Here is a 16,732-nt window from a genome sequence, read left to right as displayed (position 1 = left end):
ATCACATTTAATGCAAAAACAAACCATCGATGGGAGATCTGCCAGTAACCCCCCTCCTACTGATGGGTACAGTCCAAGGAGGGGCAAGGCACCCGTTTAAACAGAATCCCCCGCCTCCGGGGAGAAGTGTGACGCTTGAAGTAGTGTATCGTCCAGCACCAATGGGGATGAAGGGTTTCCCTCCTTTGAAAACGACAGGGAAGACGTCTCTTCCCATTTGAAAGAGGATTTTCTTTTAGTCCAGATGGCACAGAAAGCAAGGGCCCTTACTTCCCTTTTATAGATAATCTTCATTGGGCGTTTAAGGTGCCTACAGGCTGAGGAACGTGCTGCTTCTGCAGCATCAGCTGAAAAATGACGACAGCAGTTAAGAAACAGCACGCTGAATGAGGGCAAAGTTGTGTTTGAATCTTTCGTACGATGCCCGATGTTTGAACCTGAGGCGGGTTTGCACTCAAACTCTGATCCCTGATCTGGTTTGACTTGAGATGGTGACAGACAGGTCGGGGTCTGGTTACTGCGGGTTTCAGCTTCAACCCCTCAAGAGTGTATCCGCGGTGTGTATTTGTGTGTAAGTGCATGCATGCATTTGTGCATTTGAATCTACTGAGAGACAGCTATAAGAGGTCGGATTAAACCTCTGCACCACACTGACGGCTCCAGCAGGTATACACAAGGGGAGCGGAGCTTTAGAACCTAACATCTAATCAATAAAGAGTAAAATATGTTCACATTTGGGGGGAAATCCAGCCCTAAACATATCTTCATCCGCTTAAGAGTGAGGCTAAACCCAGATTGTATTTAGCCCAGAATATTTGCATTTAAACCTAGTGGTGGTTTGTGATTACCCCCAGGTGGGTGGTGATTTTAGAGTCATACGTCTCCCTGGTTTGTGGTGTGTTCAGGCCTCTGTGAGTTGGAGAAGTGGTCAGACCCTTAGCGAAGGTCCCGCTGCTCCACTGAGGGGTGTCGTGGAGCTGCAGTCGTAGCCCACATCCACCACAGCATGGGGTCCAATAACCAGCCGTCCCGGGAAGGGCTGCGCCTGCACCTGCCGGTCTCGGAAACTCTGGATGTAGCTCTGCAAAATGACAGTTTTGTTTAAAACTAAAAAGTGATGGAAATAAAACACGCAATTCGTCGGTCGAGACAACAAACAGAGAAAGCTCCTCACCGGCGAGAGGACGTCCGTGTCGTAGCGGCGGATGGGGTTTGGTTTGCGACGGTAGGCGGGCTCAGAGTGGACTTGCTTGGCCGGGTTTTGATGGGAGGAGGCGCCGTGCTGCTGCTTCTTCTTCTTCTTGCTGCGGTAGCGGTCGTCGCGCTGACGAATCCGCATCACCTGCATCCTCCTCTGCTGCCGGCTGATGATTACTGTGGAGGAAAGGGGAAAAGGGCGGTGAGGAGACACTAAAGGCTTTTGTCATGCTTTGCTTTACCTGTAGTGAAGAAGTAAATGGAGGCAGCCCGGAAAAACAACTAGTTTAAGAGATATGAACTACCGGTTTTCCTCACCCTTGGTATGGGAGTATCCCTCAGCGGTCACCTTCCACTGGACCATGACACCCAGCAGGGTGAGGGCAGGCCACACCCCAAGCACCACCCACGTCAGCCAACACACAGGTTTGCCAGGTGCTGCTTTTATCCGCTCGTACATGTACAACACCAGGGCGAAGAGCTCTACGAAGTAGTCCAACGCCACCGTGATCACTGCTGCACCGAACATGGCTGTTGACAGCGTGGTAAAGAGACGCTGCCACTGCAGGGTGAGCACGGCGAACAGCATGCCCAGGCCAAGCAGCACGCCAAGGGGCACCCAGACGGAACGCGGCGGGCTGTTGGACAGCTCCTCCAGGCCTACCAGGGTGGCCACGGCTACCAGCAAGCCCAGCAGCAGGCCCACCATAAAGAGGCCCACGCTGCGAACCAGCATGGTGACCAGGCCGCAGAGCGTGCCAATGCCCAGGCCGATGCCCACCGAGGCCTCCACGCTCAGCTGGGTGTCCAGCACGCGCTCCTTGTAGCAGAGCATGAAGATGACGACAGAGCCGAACATCAGGCCTGTCAGGAACATCACTGCTTTGAAGCAGCGATAGCCTGAAAGAAGAGGAGGAAACATATGACACAACATTTCTGAGGCAGGGGGTCAAACTTTCAGGAATGTTCCAGTTAAACTTTCCAACTTACCAAAGAAGCAGTAAATGATGCCGAAAAGACAGCACATTGAGCAGACAACACAGGGGACCACCTTGTAGCGGCCGGCAGTGTCCTCGCAGCCATCAAGCCGCTCGGGGCTCAGCTTCTGGTAGGGCTGGTCCAGCAGCGTATCCAGGGTGGTCGACATGGCGAGGAGGAGGAGAGGGAGGTGAGGAAGATGGAGGTAAAGAGGAGAGATGGAGGAGAAGAGGTGATCAGGTGGGAGGCGAGGGGCAGGGGAGGCTATGGAACACTGCCCAGGTGCATGGTTTTACCTGTGGATAGAAAAGAGAAGAGATGACGACAAAAGTTAGACAATTAAAGGGCCAAAATCTTATGTCATGTTCAATGTAACTGATTATTGCATGTTGATTTCCAGAAATCCAACCGAAAACTCGTAGGTTTTTACCATATGATTTGTAAAAATGCAGACCAAGTCTAATCGATTTCAATATGATGCGATAAACCATGCAAAACCACCGGCATGATCCAAAAGGATCAACATCAGCACCAGCCACAAAAAAAACCCTTTTTATCCCTTTAATAAAGTGGCTTTCAAATTTGCAGCAGTATTAAAACCTGATTTTTGCTTTGTGTCCACATACACACAAACACATGCACACAGTTTGGCTTCCCCCCGCCGGCAGTATCAGTGGATAATAATAGCTCAGATGACAGTGGGTGTTTGAGCTGGGTGGACGAGGGCAATCAGATCCGTGTGCTCTCCCTGGAAGGGGAGGACGTTGATAGCTACGATGCATGTAAAGCTTCTTTTAGACTAGTAGGATGACAACATATTTTATAATGTTAAAGTAAAAAAAAGTTATCTGATCTGTGCCAAAATTGAATGGGTTCTTTCTTGGGTCGTGGCCCACCCCTTCACAGAATTTCATGGAAATCTGTTGTGTAGTGAAAACACAACCTCCTCGATTAAAACGATGCCACGTTCGGTCAGGTACCCTCAAATATCCGGCAATTTGATTTCAAACATTTTCTTTAACCTATAAAACAAATATTAATATAAAAAGAAACCTGACTTGATTCCCAAACCTTTCCAGGATTTCCATGAGCTCTAGAAACACGGATGAGGACAGTGGAGAAAATGTAGGAGAGTTACGGCTAGTGCAATTAAAAGGGAGAAGAATTGATCATTTGCAGAACTGAAGCAGGAAAAAACGTTGTCCCCTCATTCCCACACCTCCTCCCCCTGCGGTTGCTTTTGTTCTCTCCATCTCGGGGTGAGTTCAGGCCAACTGTGGAACATTTCTGGGTCAGAGGTTCTTACGCAACTTCTGTCTGGAGTCTCCGATATTCATGAGATCCCCTGACCCTTCCTACTTTCCTTTGTCCTCCTTTTGCGTCCTAAATCCTTCCTACCTCCCTTCAGCACCTCTTCACTTTCATCACTCACTCCCCCCCCTCTCAGCCTCTAGTTAATTACCCCCCTCGAGGGTTGGGTCAGTAAGGAGTACATCAATATTTGTTTGTGTCACGCAGGAGGTTGAAACTGGTCTGAAAGAACAAGCATGTCTTTTAAAAAAGGCTGGACAGATGCAGCTGTGAGCCAGAGTCGACCCGACGTGACCTCGAGCCGGGACAAAGTCTGCTGCACTCTGACGGTGAAAGATCTACAACAAAAAGGTCGATGAAAGCGTATAAATTGGCCTTAATTACGACTAAAGCAAATGTGTGTGTGTGTGTGTGACATAGAGGTGCTGCTGCATTTGAAAGGAGCGATAATAGAAACAGTCAGGGATGAATGATAAAGCCCAAAATGTCCTTAACCCAGACACACACACACACACACACACACATTCTAAAATAGCCTGCATATAGAAACACAATCACAATCACCACACCCACACACACTCCATCAACATTTTAATCCCCATATTCATCCAAACATGTCATATTAATAATCATCTTTCTGTGGAGGATTAGTAGGTTACAACTGGGTGACCCTGTTTGTGTGCGTGCACGTGTGCGTACGCGCGAGCGTGTGTCCCGCAGAATTAAGCTGTTTCCTACTCCTGCAGATCAAAATGTGCAGTTCTTATGTTTGCAGACGGATCATCCTCTGTTAGAAAAAAAAACAAAACACACACACACACAGACAAAATAAACAAGAGAGGAGCTTCTTCCTCGGCATTCCGAATGCAGCAACAACAACAACACTCTCCTCCTGTTACCCTGCTTCCTGTCTGTTGCCATGACAACCTTGGCATACTGACAGACAGCCGGTAGTCGGGCCTGGTCCAGGACTCGGCCAATGGAAGAGGAGCTTAAACTCCCATAGCAACAGTGTAAGAGCCAATCAATGACCTTGCCTGTTCCGTGTATGAATGTATTCATATAAATGTGTTTTTTATAAAAGCAGGTTCTCCTACTATAGCAGCCCTCCTCTCAAATCTATATCAAATCACAGTGTTAATGACACACACACACAGTCATCATCATCATGACACATCAGGACAAATGCTGATCAAATTCAGGCTGATGTCTTCAGAATGTTTAATCAAAACAGTGAAGTTATGAAAATGCTAAAATTAAGAAAATCTTTTGGATAAATGGAAAATTAGTTGAGCTAAAAATGTAGTTAAAAACAAGTTTTTAAAAAGTTTGCACAAATGATCTACAGCTGCCAGTTATAATAATAATAATAATAATAACTTTATTTGTATAGCACTTATCTAAACGAGGTTACAAAGTGCTTCAGACAAAAGTCCATGGTAAAATGAAGAATCGATTGGAATAAAAGTTATTCTGGTAAGCAAGTGGTTTGCAAGTGTGCATGAGACAGATGCGGCTCGGTTACAGAAATAATAACTGATAAATCAACACGTTTCCTTGTTGATATGATAAATGTTGACTCCACAGCTTCTGGATCATTGGGAAAAGATGGCGACTGAATGCATCCGTCTCTGCTACCGTGTGGTTGGAGAAACTGATCCCTCCCAGGGGCAAAATGAAACGCCAGATTTACTCTGTGTGCATCAGATCATCTGAATTTGGTGCAAAGAGCCTCCTTGTCTCTGTGTAATAAAAGTATTTTACGTCGCAAACTTGGATCGATCCCACTCCCCTTATTGGCTCAGCGATGAAAACCTCTCCAAACAATCAGTTCCTAGTCAGGACAAAAACAAAACGGAAGGAAAAGGCAGTTTAAAAAGGGTTCAAACTGTTTGTGGCTCACTCGATAAGACCCAGACACACTGACACAGATGTGCAGCCATTTTCAGCTCTGACATCATCAGCGGCGGCGGTGACGGGAAGACAGCAAAGCTTTTTCATGAATAAAGGAAACTGTGTCTATTAATACCCAGAGTACACCGCGTGGCTGAGGAGCAACATGCTGCATCAGGTCTGACCTGCACGCTGGAGTCGAGACAACAGCTCAGCTCCTTTTTACTTCCCTAAAGTTTTCGCCATTAATTCCAACAGAGTATATCTGGCATAAAAGTAACTGCTGACTGGTTTTAAGAGCATAATAAATTCCACATTGGCACATTGAGAGAATCGTGTTACTTGGTGAAGGAGCTGACAGCAAAGTGTTTTGTCTTAAAGGATGATGTGTTCAAACGCCTGCAGGACACTGCGCCGTCCAGCACTTGTGAGGCGTTTTCAGATGCTGTGTTTTGTCACAGAAGATCCAGCAGATGACGGGAAATAAAGAGGAAGTTCCCACCGAAACTGACAAACACAAGAAAAGGACAAGACAAAGGCGTCAACTTCTGTTACATCCAATGCAAAACAACACAAAGGCCATGTCTAGATCCTCAACCATCCTACACCTCAGTGCTGATCACCTCCTGGTGGCCGGCTGCAGGCATTAACCCAGACTCCTCCATGTTAGTGGATGGGACATGGACCACATAAAAAGTCAAACAAGTCAAATACATTTTTCTTAAAATATAGTTTCTGTCAATTTAGGCAGTTCTTATCACACGGATGTACGTTCAAGTGTTTGTTTTGAATGAGTTACTTAACTACACGACAGCTAAGAGTGAGTCATGATTGGTCGAGCGTGTGTAGCGGCAGGACCTCAATACTCCACATCCAAGCGGTGTCAAAGGCAGAAGATGGCGCCACAAGAATCAGATGTATTTTGGCAGGAGGAAGCAGAGACACGTCGTCCAGCTTTATTTACAGACCATCTCATACTCAGCTTGCATGTTTTTTTTTAATTTTTTTAAAAAATTCATTCAATCATCTGCACCTCCCTTATAGGAGTAAAAAGAAGGAATTCTGTTTTTGCTGCACAACATAGGCGGGCGACATGATTCACTTTGCATCCTAATGAGGTACGATCGACAGAGACGTCTGGGTCTGATCATTTCTTCAAACATGTTGAAACGTTAAAAGAATTATTTCCTCCTTCGCTTTAACCTTGACTGTAGATTAAGACTTCATCTGAGATGTGTCACTTTCTGTCTCACTTTGAGGATCTCTCTCGTCTCATTTTTTAACACCACAGTATTTTCTGTGTAGGTTTCATAACCCTGTGACTCATGAAATCTGCTTCACGATGTGTTTATTCAACAGAATATATTTTTGTTCCAATCTCTCCTCCTCTGCTTCTGTTTCAAGCTTCTCTACAGAGACACAAAGAGCAAGAAACATATTCGCCAACTTCACAGGTTTTGTGCTGCCATACTTTCAAGTGATACACCGTTTATTTTTCAATAATTCTTCTCACAAATTGCCCGTATTTATTTATAAAGCTACAAAACATCCTTGAGCAATATGAAAAGATATTAGATTAGACACAATTTGTGCAGTGTGGTGTTTCAGTAGTGTTTGTCTGTGTCCGACACCCAGCTGTGTTAATCCCCGGAGTCGGAGGGTCAGATGGTTTTTGGCGTGGCGACTCTCTGACTGAACTCATCTGTCGTACAGCTTCAGCCAATGGGAGCATGGGACACAAACCCCAGAGACCTCATCAGCGACTGTCTGGCCAGACATATGTTTGCTATGTTCACTACTAACGTTTGGCCAACAATGTCAGAAAGAGTCTTCGCCTGGAACACTGCAACCATGATCTTTATTTCCCTGCTCAGGAAATAACACAATCAATCCGAAAAGGTTGAGAATAATTGATCGTTTCTTGTTACTTATTTTTCACTTAAGGCCTGGATGTCTGCATGCCACAGGAAGTCTAGAACTACAGGGTAACTCAATGGAGCTGCGGTTTATGATATTGAAGAAATTCCCTGAAGCCAGACTTGAAAAACTTTTCACATATGAGCACATTTGGAAAACGCAAGGAATTATATCCGTCCATGGGTCACGCTACAGGTTGCAACCGCAGGAAAACGCCAACGACGGTGAACGTAACTGCGTGTGCGAGCCAAAGTTTAGGCGATAGTCGTGTAAACGTGGAACGACGGCTCCTGGTCTGTTCCTGCCGCTTGTGTGAGGCTCAAAAGGACGCTGAATGTGAACTAGACACATTTACATTATACCTTAAATGTCCAGTAGTTTAAGACAACGATGCAAATGTCCCTGAACGAAGCTGGACAGTAGAGAACAACAGAGACTAAGCAGAACAAGGAATAATGGATTAGATGAAATTAGATGGTGGAGAGAAAAAAAGGCAGAAGGATGACAGGAAGGGATTAGAATAAAAGAATAAAAGAAGAGAGGAGGGAGGGAAGAAAGGAAGACACTCCTAACCTTTAACACCAGCCAACACTAACTCTAAATAAACTGACACTTCGATAAATAACTTGAAAAGTAAACTGACAACAGCTCAGCTCTTGTGCTCTTGGGCGAGAGGGTAAAACTGAAAAAGGGGAGATAAAAATGAAAGAGAAGGGGAAAGAAAAGAAAAGAAAAGATACCGGGTTACGCAACGGCGTCGTAATGCACTGCTCACTGCGCTTCAGCTGCTTTCCAGATCACTTTGCATTGGCAACGATTCCCCGTGATTCAAAACCATTAAATCACAGGCACAAAGCTCCGTGTGTTTACAAACAGGTGCAACATGGGGAAAAAAAAAAATGCAGGTGCACGGATGAATGAAAATAAACTCTGCTCATGTTCGTAGAATAAAGGACGGCTTCTTTAGAGTTTAAAAAGCAGGTTGTTGCTGATACCGGTTTATAACAATTTTCCTCAGGTTACATATGTGAGAGTATATTCAACTTCTGCTTTTTAAAACACTCTTAAAGTAACAATTACACCTAAAACAGATGAACACATTCAAATGAACCAGTGTGATGCCTCCAGGTGACTTGGAAACGGAATAAATCATTTATAGCCCTGTTTTGATGTTGTACAGACCTAAAACAATATATGAGAATCTTATCAGCAGATTGAACAATATGTAAAATCGTCTCACTCAAAATATGACTCATTTCATTTATGAGCACATACATAAAAGTTGGATATCCAAGTGCAAAATCACATTAATATAACTAACACACAAGCTAATTTAAATGATATTTAGAGCATTAAGTTAAATTATTTCCCAGCCCTACATCCAGAGTACTCTATCTTAAAGACTTGGTCGCAAAAGTACACTGTGATGTTAAGTCATTAAGTTCAACCACCTCCTCGCTCCATCACTGACCTGAGAAATCTGCCCGTCTGACCGAGGCAGTGGCATGTGCTCATCCGGAGCCTCTACCCTCGTTTTGCAGTGTGTGTGCGCGACCGGCGGCGGTTTAATGAGAAAATGAGCCGGAGCACATGACGCAGAGCGACAGACCTCTCTCTGTCTCTCAGCGTCATGCATGAGCCGTCCAAAGGTAACAGGCTGGTGGGCGAGCTGCCAAAAACAAGGGGGACGTTTCGCGATGAGCTCAGAGCGAGCTGCCGATGTCCTGTCGCTCGCAGCGGAAGGAGGACCAAATGTGTTGCCGGTGTACATGTCTTCTTCCGGGGGAAGAGAGAGAGAGAGGAGGGGGGGCTGCTGTCGTCAATCGCCCCTGCCGATAACCTGGCACGCCAACCGCCATCCCTCTGCACATGTCAATCAATACTGGATGGGGTTGCTGTGGAAACGGGACTGTGTGGGAAGAGGATGTGGCGGATGGCAGCAGGATCATGACATGTGCTTTGAGCGTGTGTGTGTGTGTGTGTGTGTGTGTGATGTGTCTCAGTCAGACAGAAACAAAAGGCAGGTCAGATGGGTCAGGACATGACAGGACAGAAGAGGACAGCTCTCGACAATGTTGACGTTGTGTGAGGAGTGTTAGAAAATAAAAATAAAAACAAGCATCAGTCACATATTTTTCTTTCATCCTCACCTCAAAGAAAGACTTATAGTAAATTCTACTACTAAAGATTTAAGGTTTCCCGTGCTGCAACACAATTTAGTCGTGTGATAAAAGATAATAGCAGCAAGAAATAAATGCAAATCCTTCTCCTTCTCGCTTGTTCGTTCCACAACGAGGTTGCCCCAGTTATTTTCAGAACTGAAAAAAGCCCCTGGTTTCAAAATTCAAACAACTTCCCGATCTGAATGACCATCAGATCATTATTCTTTAACACTGTAGAACAGGGACAACACTCCCAGATGAAGACTATTTGCAGCGCTCGTTGGCTCTCACCCACGAACACCGGCACGACTCTGCGAGGATTAGGCACGACCGCAGGACGCCAAGAGGCCGAGGCGTCCTCACACCTCCTCAGCCGCTCGCTGAGCAGGTTACATAAGGCTGCGAATGGGAATGGGATGCTCCACTTTTTGAAGCCACGTGTGGCTGCTGTCACTTCCTCTGATTGGGCGGAATGTGAGGAATCTGCTGATGGAGGAATCCTAGGAGGAGGAGGAGGAAGACACTGAGGCCTTTGTCTGTGTCAGACGCTGTTTTCACCCTGATCTGATGAGTCTCGGGTCCTTTTCAACCATCGTGTTTCACCCGCAGGTTCCTCTCAAGTACCATCAGACCTGCATCAGCACGTTCGCCCTCTAAGAACTAAATGCATTTGTTTGTCTGCTTTTCGGTGACGAGTCCCTCTTACATAACTGCCACCCTCTTACAATACCGTCGCCTTCTTCATCCAGCTGCTCAGTATGACTGCACATTCCCCAAACAGATCACTTTTTATCTCCCTGTCCGCAGCACCGCCGGCCTGAGGGAGCCGCTCGGGAATATCAATGAAGTCTGTTCCCAAGGAGGAGAAGCTAAACACACAGCGAGAGAAGCATCAAATCTGTGGAGCCTGACACCGAAGGCTCAACACATAAAGAAAGATGATGCTCGTGAACATGACTGCTGCACTTTCCGAGAAAGGCAGAAACCATAAGTGCCCAACAAAGAGCTGGAGAGGAAGTGCAAAGCACGGACAACCAATCCATCATCAACCTCAAACCACCAATTTACCACCAGGACTTCACTGTTATTGAAGCTCATTTAATCAGCTGTTTCAAATGTGAATGAATTATTCACGTTATTCACATATTGTGTCACAAACAAATCAGAAACAACCTTCTGCTGATGTTTGGCTCTGAAACACCAAATGAAGCCGATCAATTAAAGTTAATTACACAGACACATGATCCCATGATCCTCTCTGTTGTGCCGCTCCGGGGGTTGATGGCACTCACTCAACCCGAGAACAGAGCAACAGCTAATCACATCAGCAAATAGGATTTCTTTACCGAGCGAATAGCTGATATTTAAACGAAATGTGCGTTGAGCTGTAATACTGAGAGTCAAGATCAACAAAGCAGTGGAACATCTGATCAATGCTGATGATAAATGTTGCAATTTATGGGTATTGACGCCCGAGAGTCGAGGCCCTGGAAGGACGAGGCGAAGGTGACATTAGGTGCACTTCAGTCCAATTGTTTTTATGTACAGTTTCATTTAGCATATAATGAATTTAAATAACAATACCAAATATTGTGATGTTAATGTGACAAAGTGCAATGACACTCGAGGGCTGCGTCGGGAAACTTTAAATAATCTCCTTTCCTAACCACTATTCCTTAACAAAAAAATTATAGGTTAATTAACCAAATTATGACCTGAACAATTACATTTTCTGTCAACTGGCAAATCGGTTAATCTACAAATTATTTCAGATCTACTCTGATACCACGGACATAGACCATATTTATAAATGAAACCAATCTACTAAAACAGGTTTCAAACCTATTTTCTTTCCTGAAAAGAGCAGCAACGAGCCACAGCCTCTTCTCTGCCTCTCTGCACCTGTCAGCTCCATCAACAGGCTCTGAATCGCTGAACAAACATCTGGCCCTCAGCAGCCCGCAGGTCCCGGCTCACTGTTTGACACCGTGCAGTAATTAGCCGGAGCCGGTGAGATCTGTCATCACCGCTGGACCCTGAACGCCTCAGAGGGATCTCTGACCTGAGAGTTCCCGCAGCTTCTCACAATTCTGCCTGTGCTGCTAGGAAACGCAACACGGAAACTAAATGCAACATGAGAGTACGACCTCATGTCAAAAAACTACAGTTGCAATAAGTTGTAGTTTACTTAATGTCTTTACAGACCTTAGACTGTATATACAGATGAACGACATGACAGATTGTGGGATCGTACGTCTTTGGTTTAGACTTACAGTATATAATATGCAATATCAGGTATTGGTAAGAGTCATGTGTCACAACAAATAAGCTGTTTTGAGGTCAACGTGACCTTGACCTTTGGCCACAAAGTCAAATCAAATCATTTCATTTCATATCATCGTCATGTTCGTCACATTTTTCAAGAGTGGGACAGACAGCAGGAAACAACCAGAAAACAGAGTGCAGCACAGCATCGTTATCGCCAGCATGTAGGCAGCTCTGTCTCATACAAAGGTAATTCTGTGTAAAAGCGTGACAAACCATTCCAGAGTACCTGAAAACATATATTTTCATTTCTCCATTTCAGACGTCTGCTACAGAGAGGCTGGAAAACAAAGAGCTGAAGCTGCTGTTTATCAGATCGTGGTGAAGCTGCTGCAGACAGAGGCTAAACTCTGCCTCCTCCACGTCAGCTCAGGGTGAGGAGGGGGAGTCGGGGTGAGGGAGCATGCGAGCAGCACCGGGCCAGAGACGTTGACCCACTGGCGGATCCGAAGCGACGTGTTGTGGCATTTTCATTCCACCGGCGGGCTGCAGAGCTCGATCTGTGCCGCCTGACTGCACTGATAAGACAGCGGCCTGACACACAGCGAATGCACAAAGAGCACGCTCAGAGTCTGCAGGGGTTTTTTATAAGGCGCCGGCTCCGAGCAGAAAATTCCCCCTCGTGTCCCCTCACTGTTTCTCAGTCTGCCAAGTTCAAAACAAATCCAGGGTTGTTTTTCGTGATGAAACACCATCTTCCACTTTTCCTGTAATCTGCCTCGCATGCTCCACTTTGGCGACGTCCCGCCATTACCCAGAATGCCGCTCCGAGTGCTCTCAACAAGAGCAGGTTAGACAACAGAAGTCTCTTTTGTAAACATGGAAAAAACAACTCGCTTGAATGCACCACAAGAACAAAACCCAGTGATGTTTGAGTTCACTGACATCTGCATTTTTTCACGTTTGTTCATTGAGCACTTTATTAGGAACACTCCATTATTGATGCAAATAATGGAGTCAGCCGATCATGCGGCAGGAGCCTGGGGCATGGAAATCCTGCAGATGCTGTTCAGGAGCTTCAGTTCACGTCAAACCTCACAAAATGTGACCTCAGACTGGCACATCACCCCCACCCGGCTCCATCTTCACAGGCTTCCGCTCAAGTCATGCATGAAGTACAAAGTCCTCCTCCTCACCTATAAATCGCTTCACGTCCGGGCCCTCAGGTACCTATCTGACCTCCTCCACCCCTATAATCCATCACGGAACTTACGATCCTCGAACACGAGTGCGGGAACCTACGACAAGGTGTTCAGTGTGTATGGCAGCAACCACCCATCGCATTTCTTTATACTATAGCAGCATTAATGCATGGATGCAACCTTCCTGGTGGGGGTATGGGGGTATGCAGATTGTTTTCTTGACACACTTTAGGCCCATCAATACCAAGGGATTTCTTCCTGCAGGAAAATGGCCACCGTCACATAGTAAAAGTCTCAAACTGGTTACATGACAGGGACCTCCACAGCCGGGGTCACAAGTCAAAGACCACTTTCGAAGACCAGTTACCACAACATTCCCTCACTGCTCGCTCTTCGTATGAATAAAATAAAGATCGGATTAAACTCATCACGCTGCCACAACCCTTTGGGAGGCTCCAACCTCTAAAGCGTCTCACACATTCCCCACGCAGCGAAAATAGAAACACATTAAAAACCTCAGGGTCCACGTTCATCCAGCTGCCTTGTCAGGTCACCCAGGTTACTCGAGTTCAACCAAAAAACAGGTCCCTAATGACTTATCGATTTTACATGTTTGTAATCATGTAGACTTTAAGCACCCACAGTGCCTTGTGCAAATGACCTATTTTATCCAACAGATATTCCTAACCCCAAATTTATTCCATTTATAACCATATGACAGAGCAGAAAAAACAGCAAATCTTCAAATTTGATATGATGGAACCATTAGCATTTTTCTTTGGTTGATTCCTGTTTCTTGACTTACCGGTTGCTGGTATTGTCTAATTAATAACAGAACAACATGGCTTCCATTCCCAACTAAATGAAAGAAGTATGTTGCAAAACAGTGCACAATAAAATAATAAAATCACGATTTATGGATATTGATAATTGCTAATTCTGTGAGACTGAATAAGAAACAATTAAACACACTAGTTTAATTGTTACAGAAGATTAGTTCGCCACACAAACCAACTACTCAATTATAGTTATTTTGCCAATTTATTATTGTATTCAGGCAATCATCATGACATCATGTCCTTTGTTTTGATGCCCTTCAGTTTCTACCATTGTCCATGTTTTTAAGCTATTTAATATGAGTAAGTAAGTATTTAAAAAACCTTTTAATACCACATTTAATCAGGGTTGAATTATCCGGATAATGGCCTGTAATTGAAACTGAGCTTAACCCTGATTGGGTTTGTTTGAGACCCCTTCAGGGACCCCTGGGAGAGCTCAAACTCCACCACTGGTCTAGACATACCAGACAAACACTCGACACTCTTGTCAACATCATCCATCCATCCATCCATCCAATGCAACTGAGTGAATGATCGACCCTGATGCGGCCATCTGGGTCAGACCTCCGCCTCCATCACACGCAGCTCGCTGACCTCAATTAAAACCACAGCCCTCCTGGTTTGTTGCCTTAAATAAACCAGTTGAATTCCCATTAAAACGCACAGGTTTCACGGGGTTTGACAGCAGGTGTGTGTGTGTGTGTGTTTGCGTGAGACTGAAACAAAAGAGACGCATGCACCGTGCGCAACGGTCCACCACTCACCATCATCCCCGGCGGCTTTACGCGCCTCGTCCGCGCTCACATGATGGCAACTGCAGCCGCCTCCTGATCCACAAACACCGACCATTTTGCAGACGCGTCCTCCTTCTTCCTTCTCCCGGCCTGGGTGCTACCCCGTCGGTGTGGAGAGCTCCGTCTCTCCCCGGCTGCAGCCCGGCACAGGCAGGGCGGTGGATCCCGACCTCACTGCTCCTCCATGGATGGAGAAAGAGGCACCGAGCTATGAAACGAAAAAAAAAATCGAAATTATAAAGCAGGAATGCGTGTGTGTGCGCGCGCAAATGTGCAATAAGCTCATGCACCATCCAGGATGGAGGGATGGATGGAGGGATGGAGGAAACTGAGCCTCTCACATGAACGTGGCGCGTCCCGGTGCGTCGGGTGAGGAAGGTGGCCTCCCTCCTCTGCAAAAGATGACGCGTCCGCACTTGTTCAAGCCTGCATCACATTTACTCATCGTACTGAGAGGAGAAAAATAAAGTCAGGAGAGCCACCAGCAGCGCCTCCTGGAGGCTGAGGTTTTAAATGCACCCTCAAAAAAAAAAACCTGGGGCATTATCAATATTAATATTGGAATAATTATTAATTAAATTAGCTTTGAAATATCTTCAAAAAAAATTATAAATTCATTTTTATCCTTTCACATGAAGGCACATTTCATAATATTTTATTCTTACAGTTGTGCTACTGTTATTATAATTATAATTAAATGACGTGGTGGCTTGTAACCAAGGGTTTTGAAGGGTTCGGAATTATTTATTTTAGTCATTTTAACAGTAATTTGATGAACAATCCTGCATCTGCATTCCTACTGCCAACTTGATTGTACTTAAAAGTAAAATTACTTAATTATTTATTTATTTAAATCCATCTGGAGGGGTTAGTGACCCTAACACAACATTTGATTGTTGTGGTATGCAACATAACATGTTAATTTCACCTCAAAATTGTACGCATGTGTAGTATTTGAGTAAATGGAGTTGCATTCCCCTACATTGCAGATGTTAAGGACAAAACCTACCTCATAATAAAGTACAATAAAATAGTACTTTAAATTAAGTAAACAATCAGGCACATTGATTTGCTATAGACTGTTTATCAGTCAGTGTGCATTACATGCATCGCACCACTGTCACATAGATCTTGATATAACTGCAATAATTTGTACCAATGCTCTGGCCACAGGAAGTTGGTTTGTTTGAAGTATTGAATAATAAATAACTTCTTTGGCTCATAGGCACAGTGTCTGTTTCTGACTGTGCAGGTTCGACAAATACAAAAATCCCAGAAAATTAGAGGTAGAGCCTGATGGAGCTGGAGGAGCCACTTCATTTAAAAATTTTAAATAAAATATGTAGATTTATTAAGGTGAATGTTGTCGCTGTAGAAGACAAAAACAAACATTCACACATTTTTACTGAAGCTCACACAAACATTTTAAGGTAATTTGTGTGTTCAATTTGACATCATCGTGAATGTGTTTTGAGAAAAATGCTCAATAAACACGTTGAATCCCATCATCAACTCGATGAACATTCACGCAGATCAAAATAAACAAAAAGCTATGGCCACAAATAAAAAAACACTGCACGCGTTCCTCTTGCACAGTTGAATTACCACAACAAGACCATTTAAAATCATCTTTTATTTCCACATTGAGATTTTGTTTCTCCAGCACGGGGAGGAGGCTCAACAGTATACATTTAAATTAGTAACAACATTTCAAACAGTTAAACACATGAATAACTGAATTACATATTAATATACATATTAGAAAAAGTACTTTGGTTGTTGGCTATTCTATACAAGTATTCTTGTACTTAAGGTGCATGTTCTTGTTTGTAACTTATAGATGCAAAACCTTAAAGTTAAATCAACATTTTGTGCAACAATTCTTGAATAAAAGCAAGATGTTTGCAGCTTTCCCACAGGAAACTTAAAAAAGTGCAACAACTTTTCCCTTTATGCAATCCTCCTTCCTTTCCATGCCGTCCTGTTTCCTTCCTTCTGCATCCTGTAACTTTGTTTCATAAATCCTCCTTTCCTTGCCTCCACCATAAAAAGCTTTTCTTTGTTTAATGCTTAACCTTGTGTTAAATGTGAAATAACTTTCAACGTGGCGAATAAAAGGCTGATTCAAAAGGATACAAAAGCACAAGAAGTCCTCCTGAAAGAAATGGGTGCAA

The 16,732-nt window shown here is 44.5% G+C and overlaps 1 protein-coding gene across 2 annotated transcripts; it reads right to left on the bottom strand.

Annotated features, from left to right (window-relative positions):
• Positions 1-65: 65 nt before the first annotated feature.
• Positions 66-14,757, bottom strand: tmem198b (transmembrane protein 198b). Of its 2 annotated transcripts, none has more exons than XM_034613361.1 (5): positions 14,529-14,757; positions 2,188-2,471; positions 1,516-2,097; positions 1,175-1,374; positions 66-1,081 (listed from the first exon to the last, which is right to left on the bottom strand). In XM_034613361.1, exons 2-5 carry the CDS (start codon positions 2,342-2,344, stop codon positions 929-931), a joined length of 1,092 nt encoding a protein of 363 aa, XP_034469252.1. In that variant the 5' UTR covers positions 2,345-2,471; positions 14,529-14,757; the 3' UTR covers positions 66-928. The 2 variants fall into 2 exon arrangements, with proteins under 2 accessions (XP_034469252.1, XP_034469260.1); XM_034613369.1 differs by lacking the exon at positions 14,529-14,757 and adding an exon at positions 8,768-9,024.
• Between the last annotated feature and the right edge of the window lie 1,975 nt (positions 14,758-16,732).

Source organism: Hippoglossus hippoglossus, chromosome 2 (genome assembly GCF_009819705.1).
Source record: "Hippoglossus hippoglossus isolate fHipHip1 chromosome 2, fHipHip1.pri, whole genome shotgun sequence".
Taxonomy (NCBI): Eukaryota; Metazoa; Chordata; class Actinopteri; order Pleuronectiformes; family Pleuronectidae; genus Hippoglossus; species Hippoglossus hippoglossus.
Note: the sequence above shows the minus strand (reverse complement) of the source record. Positions and strands in the feature narration are given on the sequence as shown.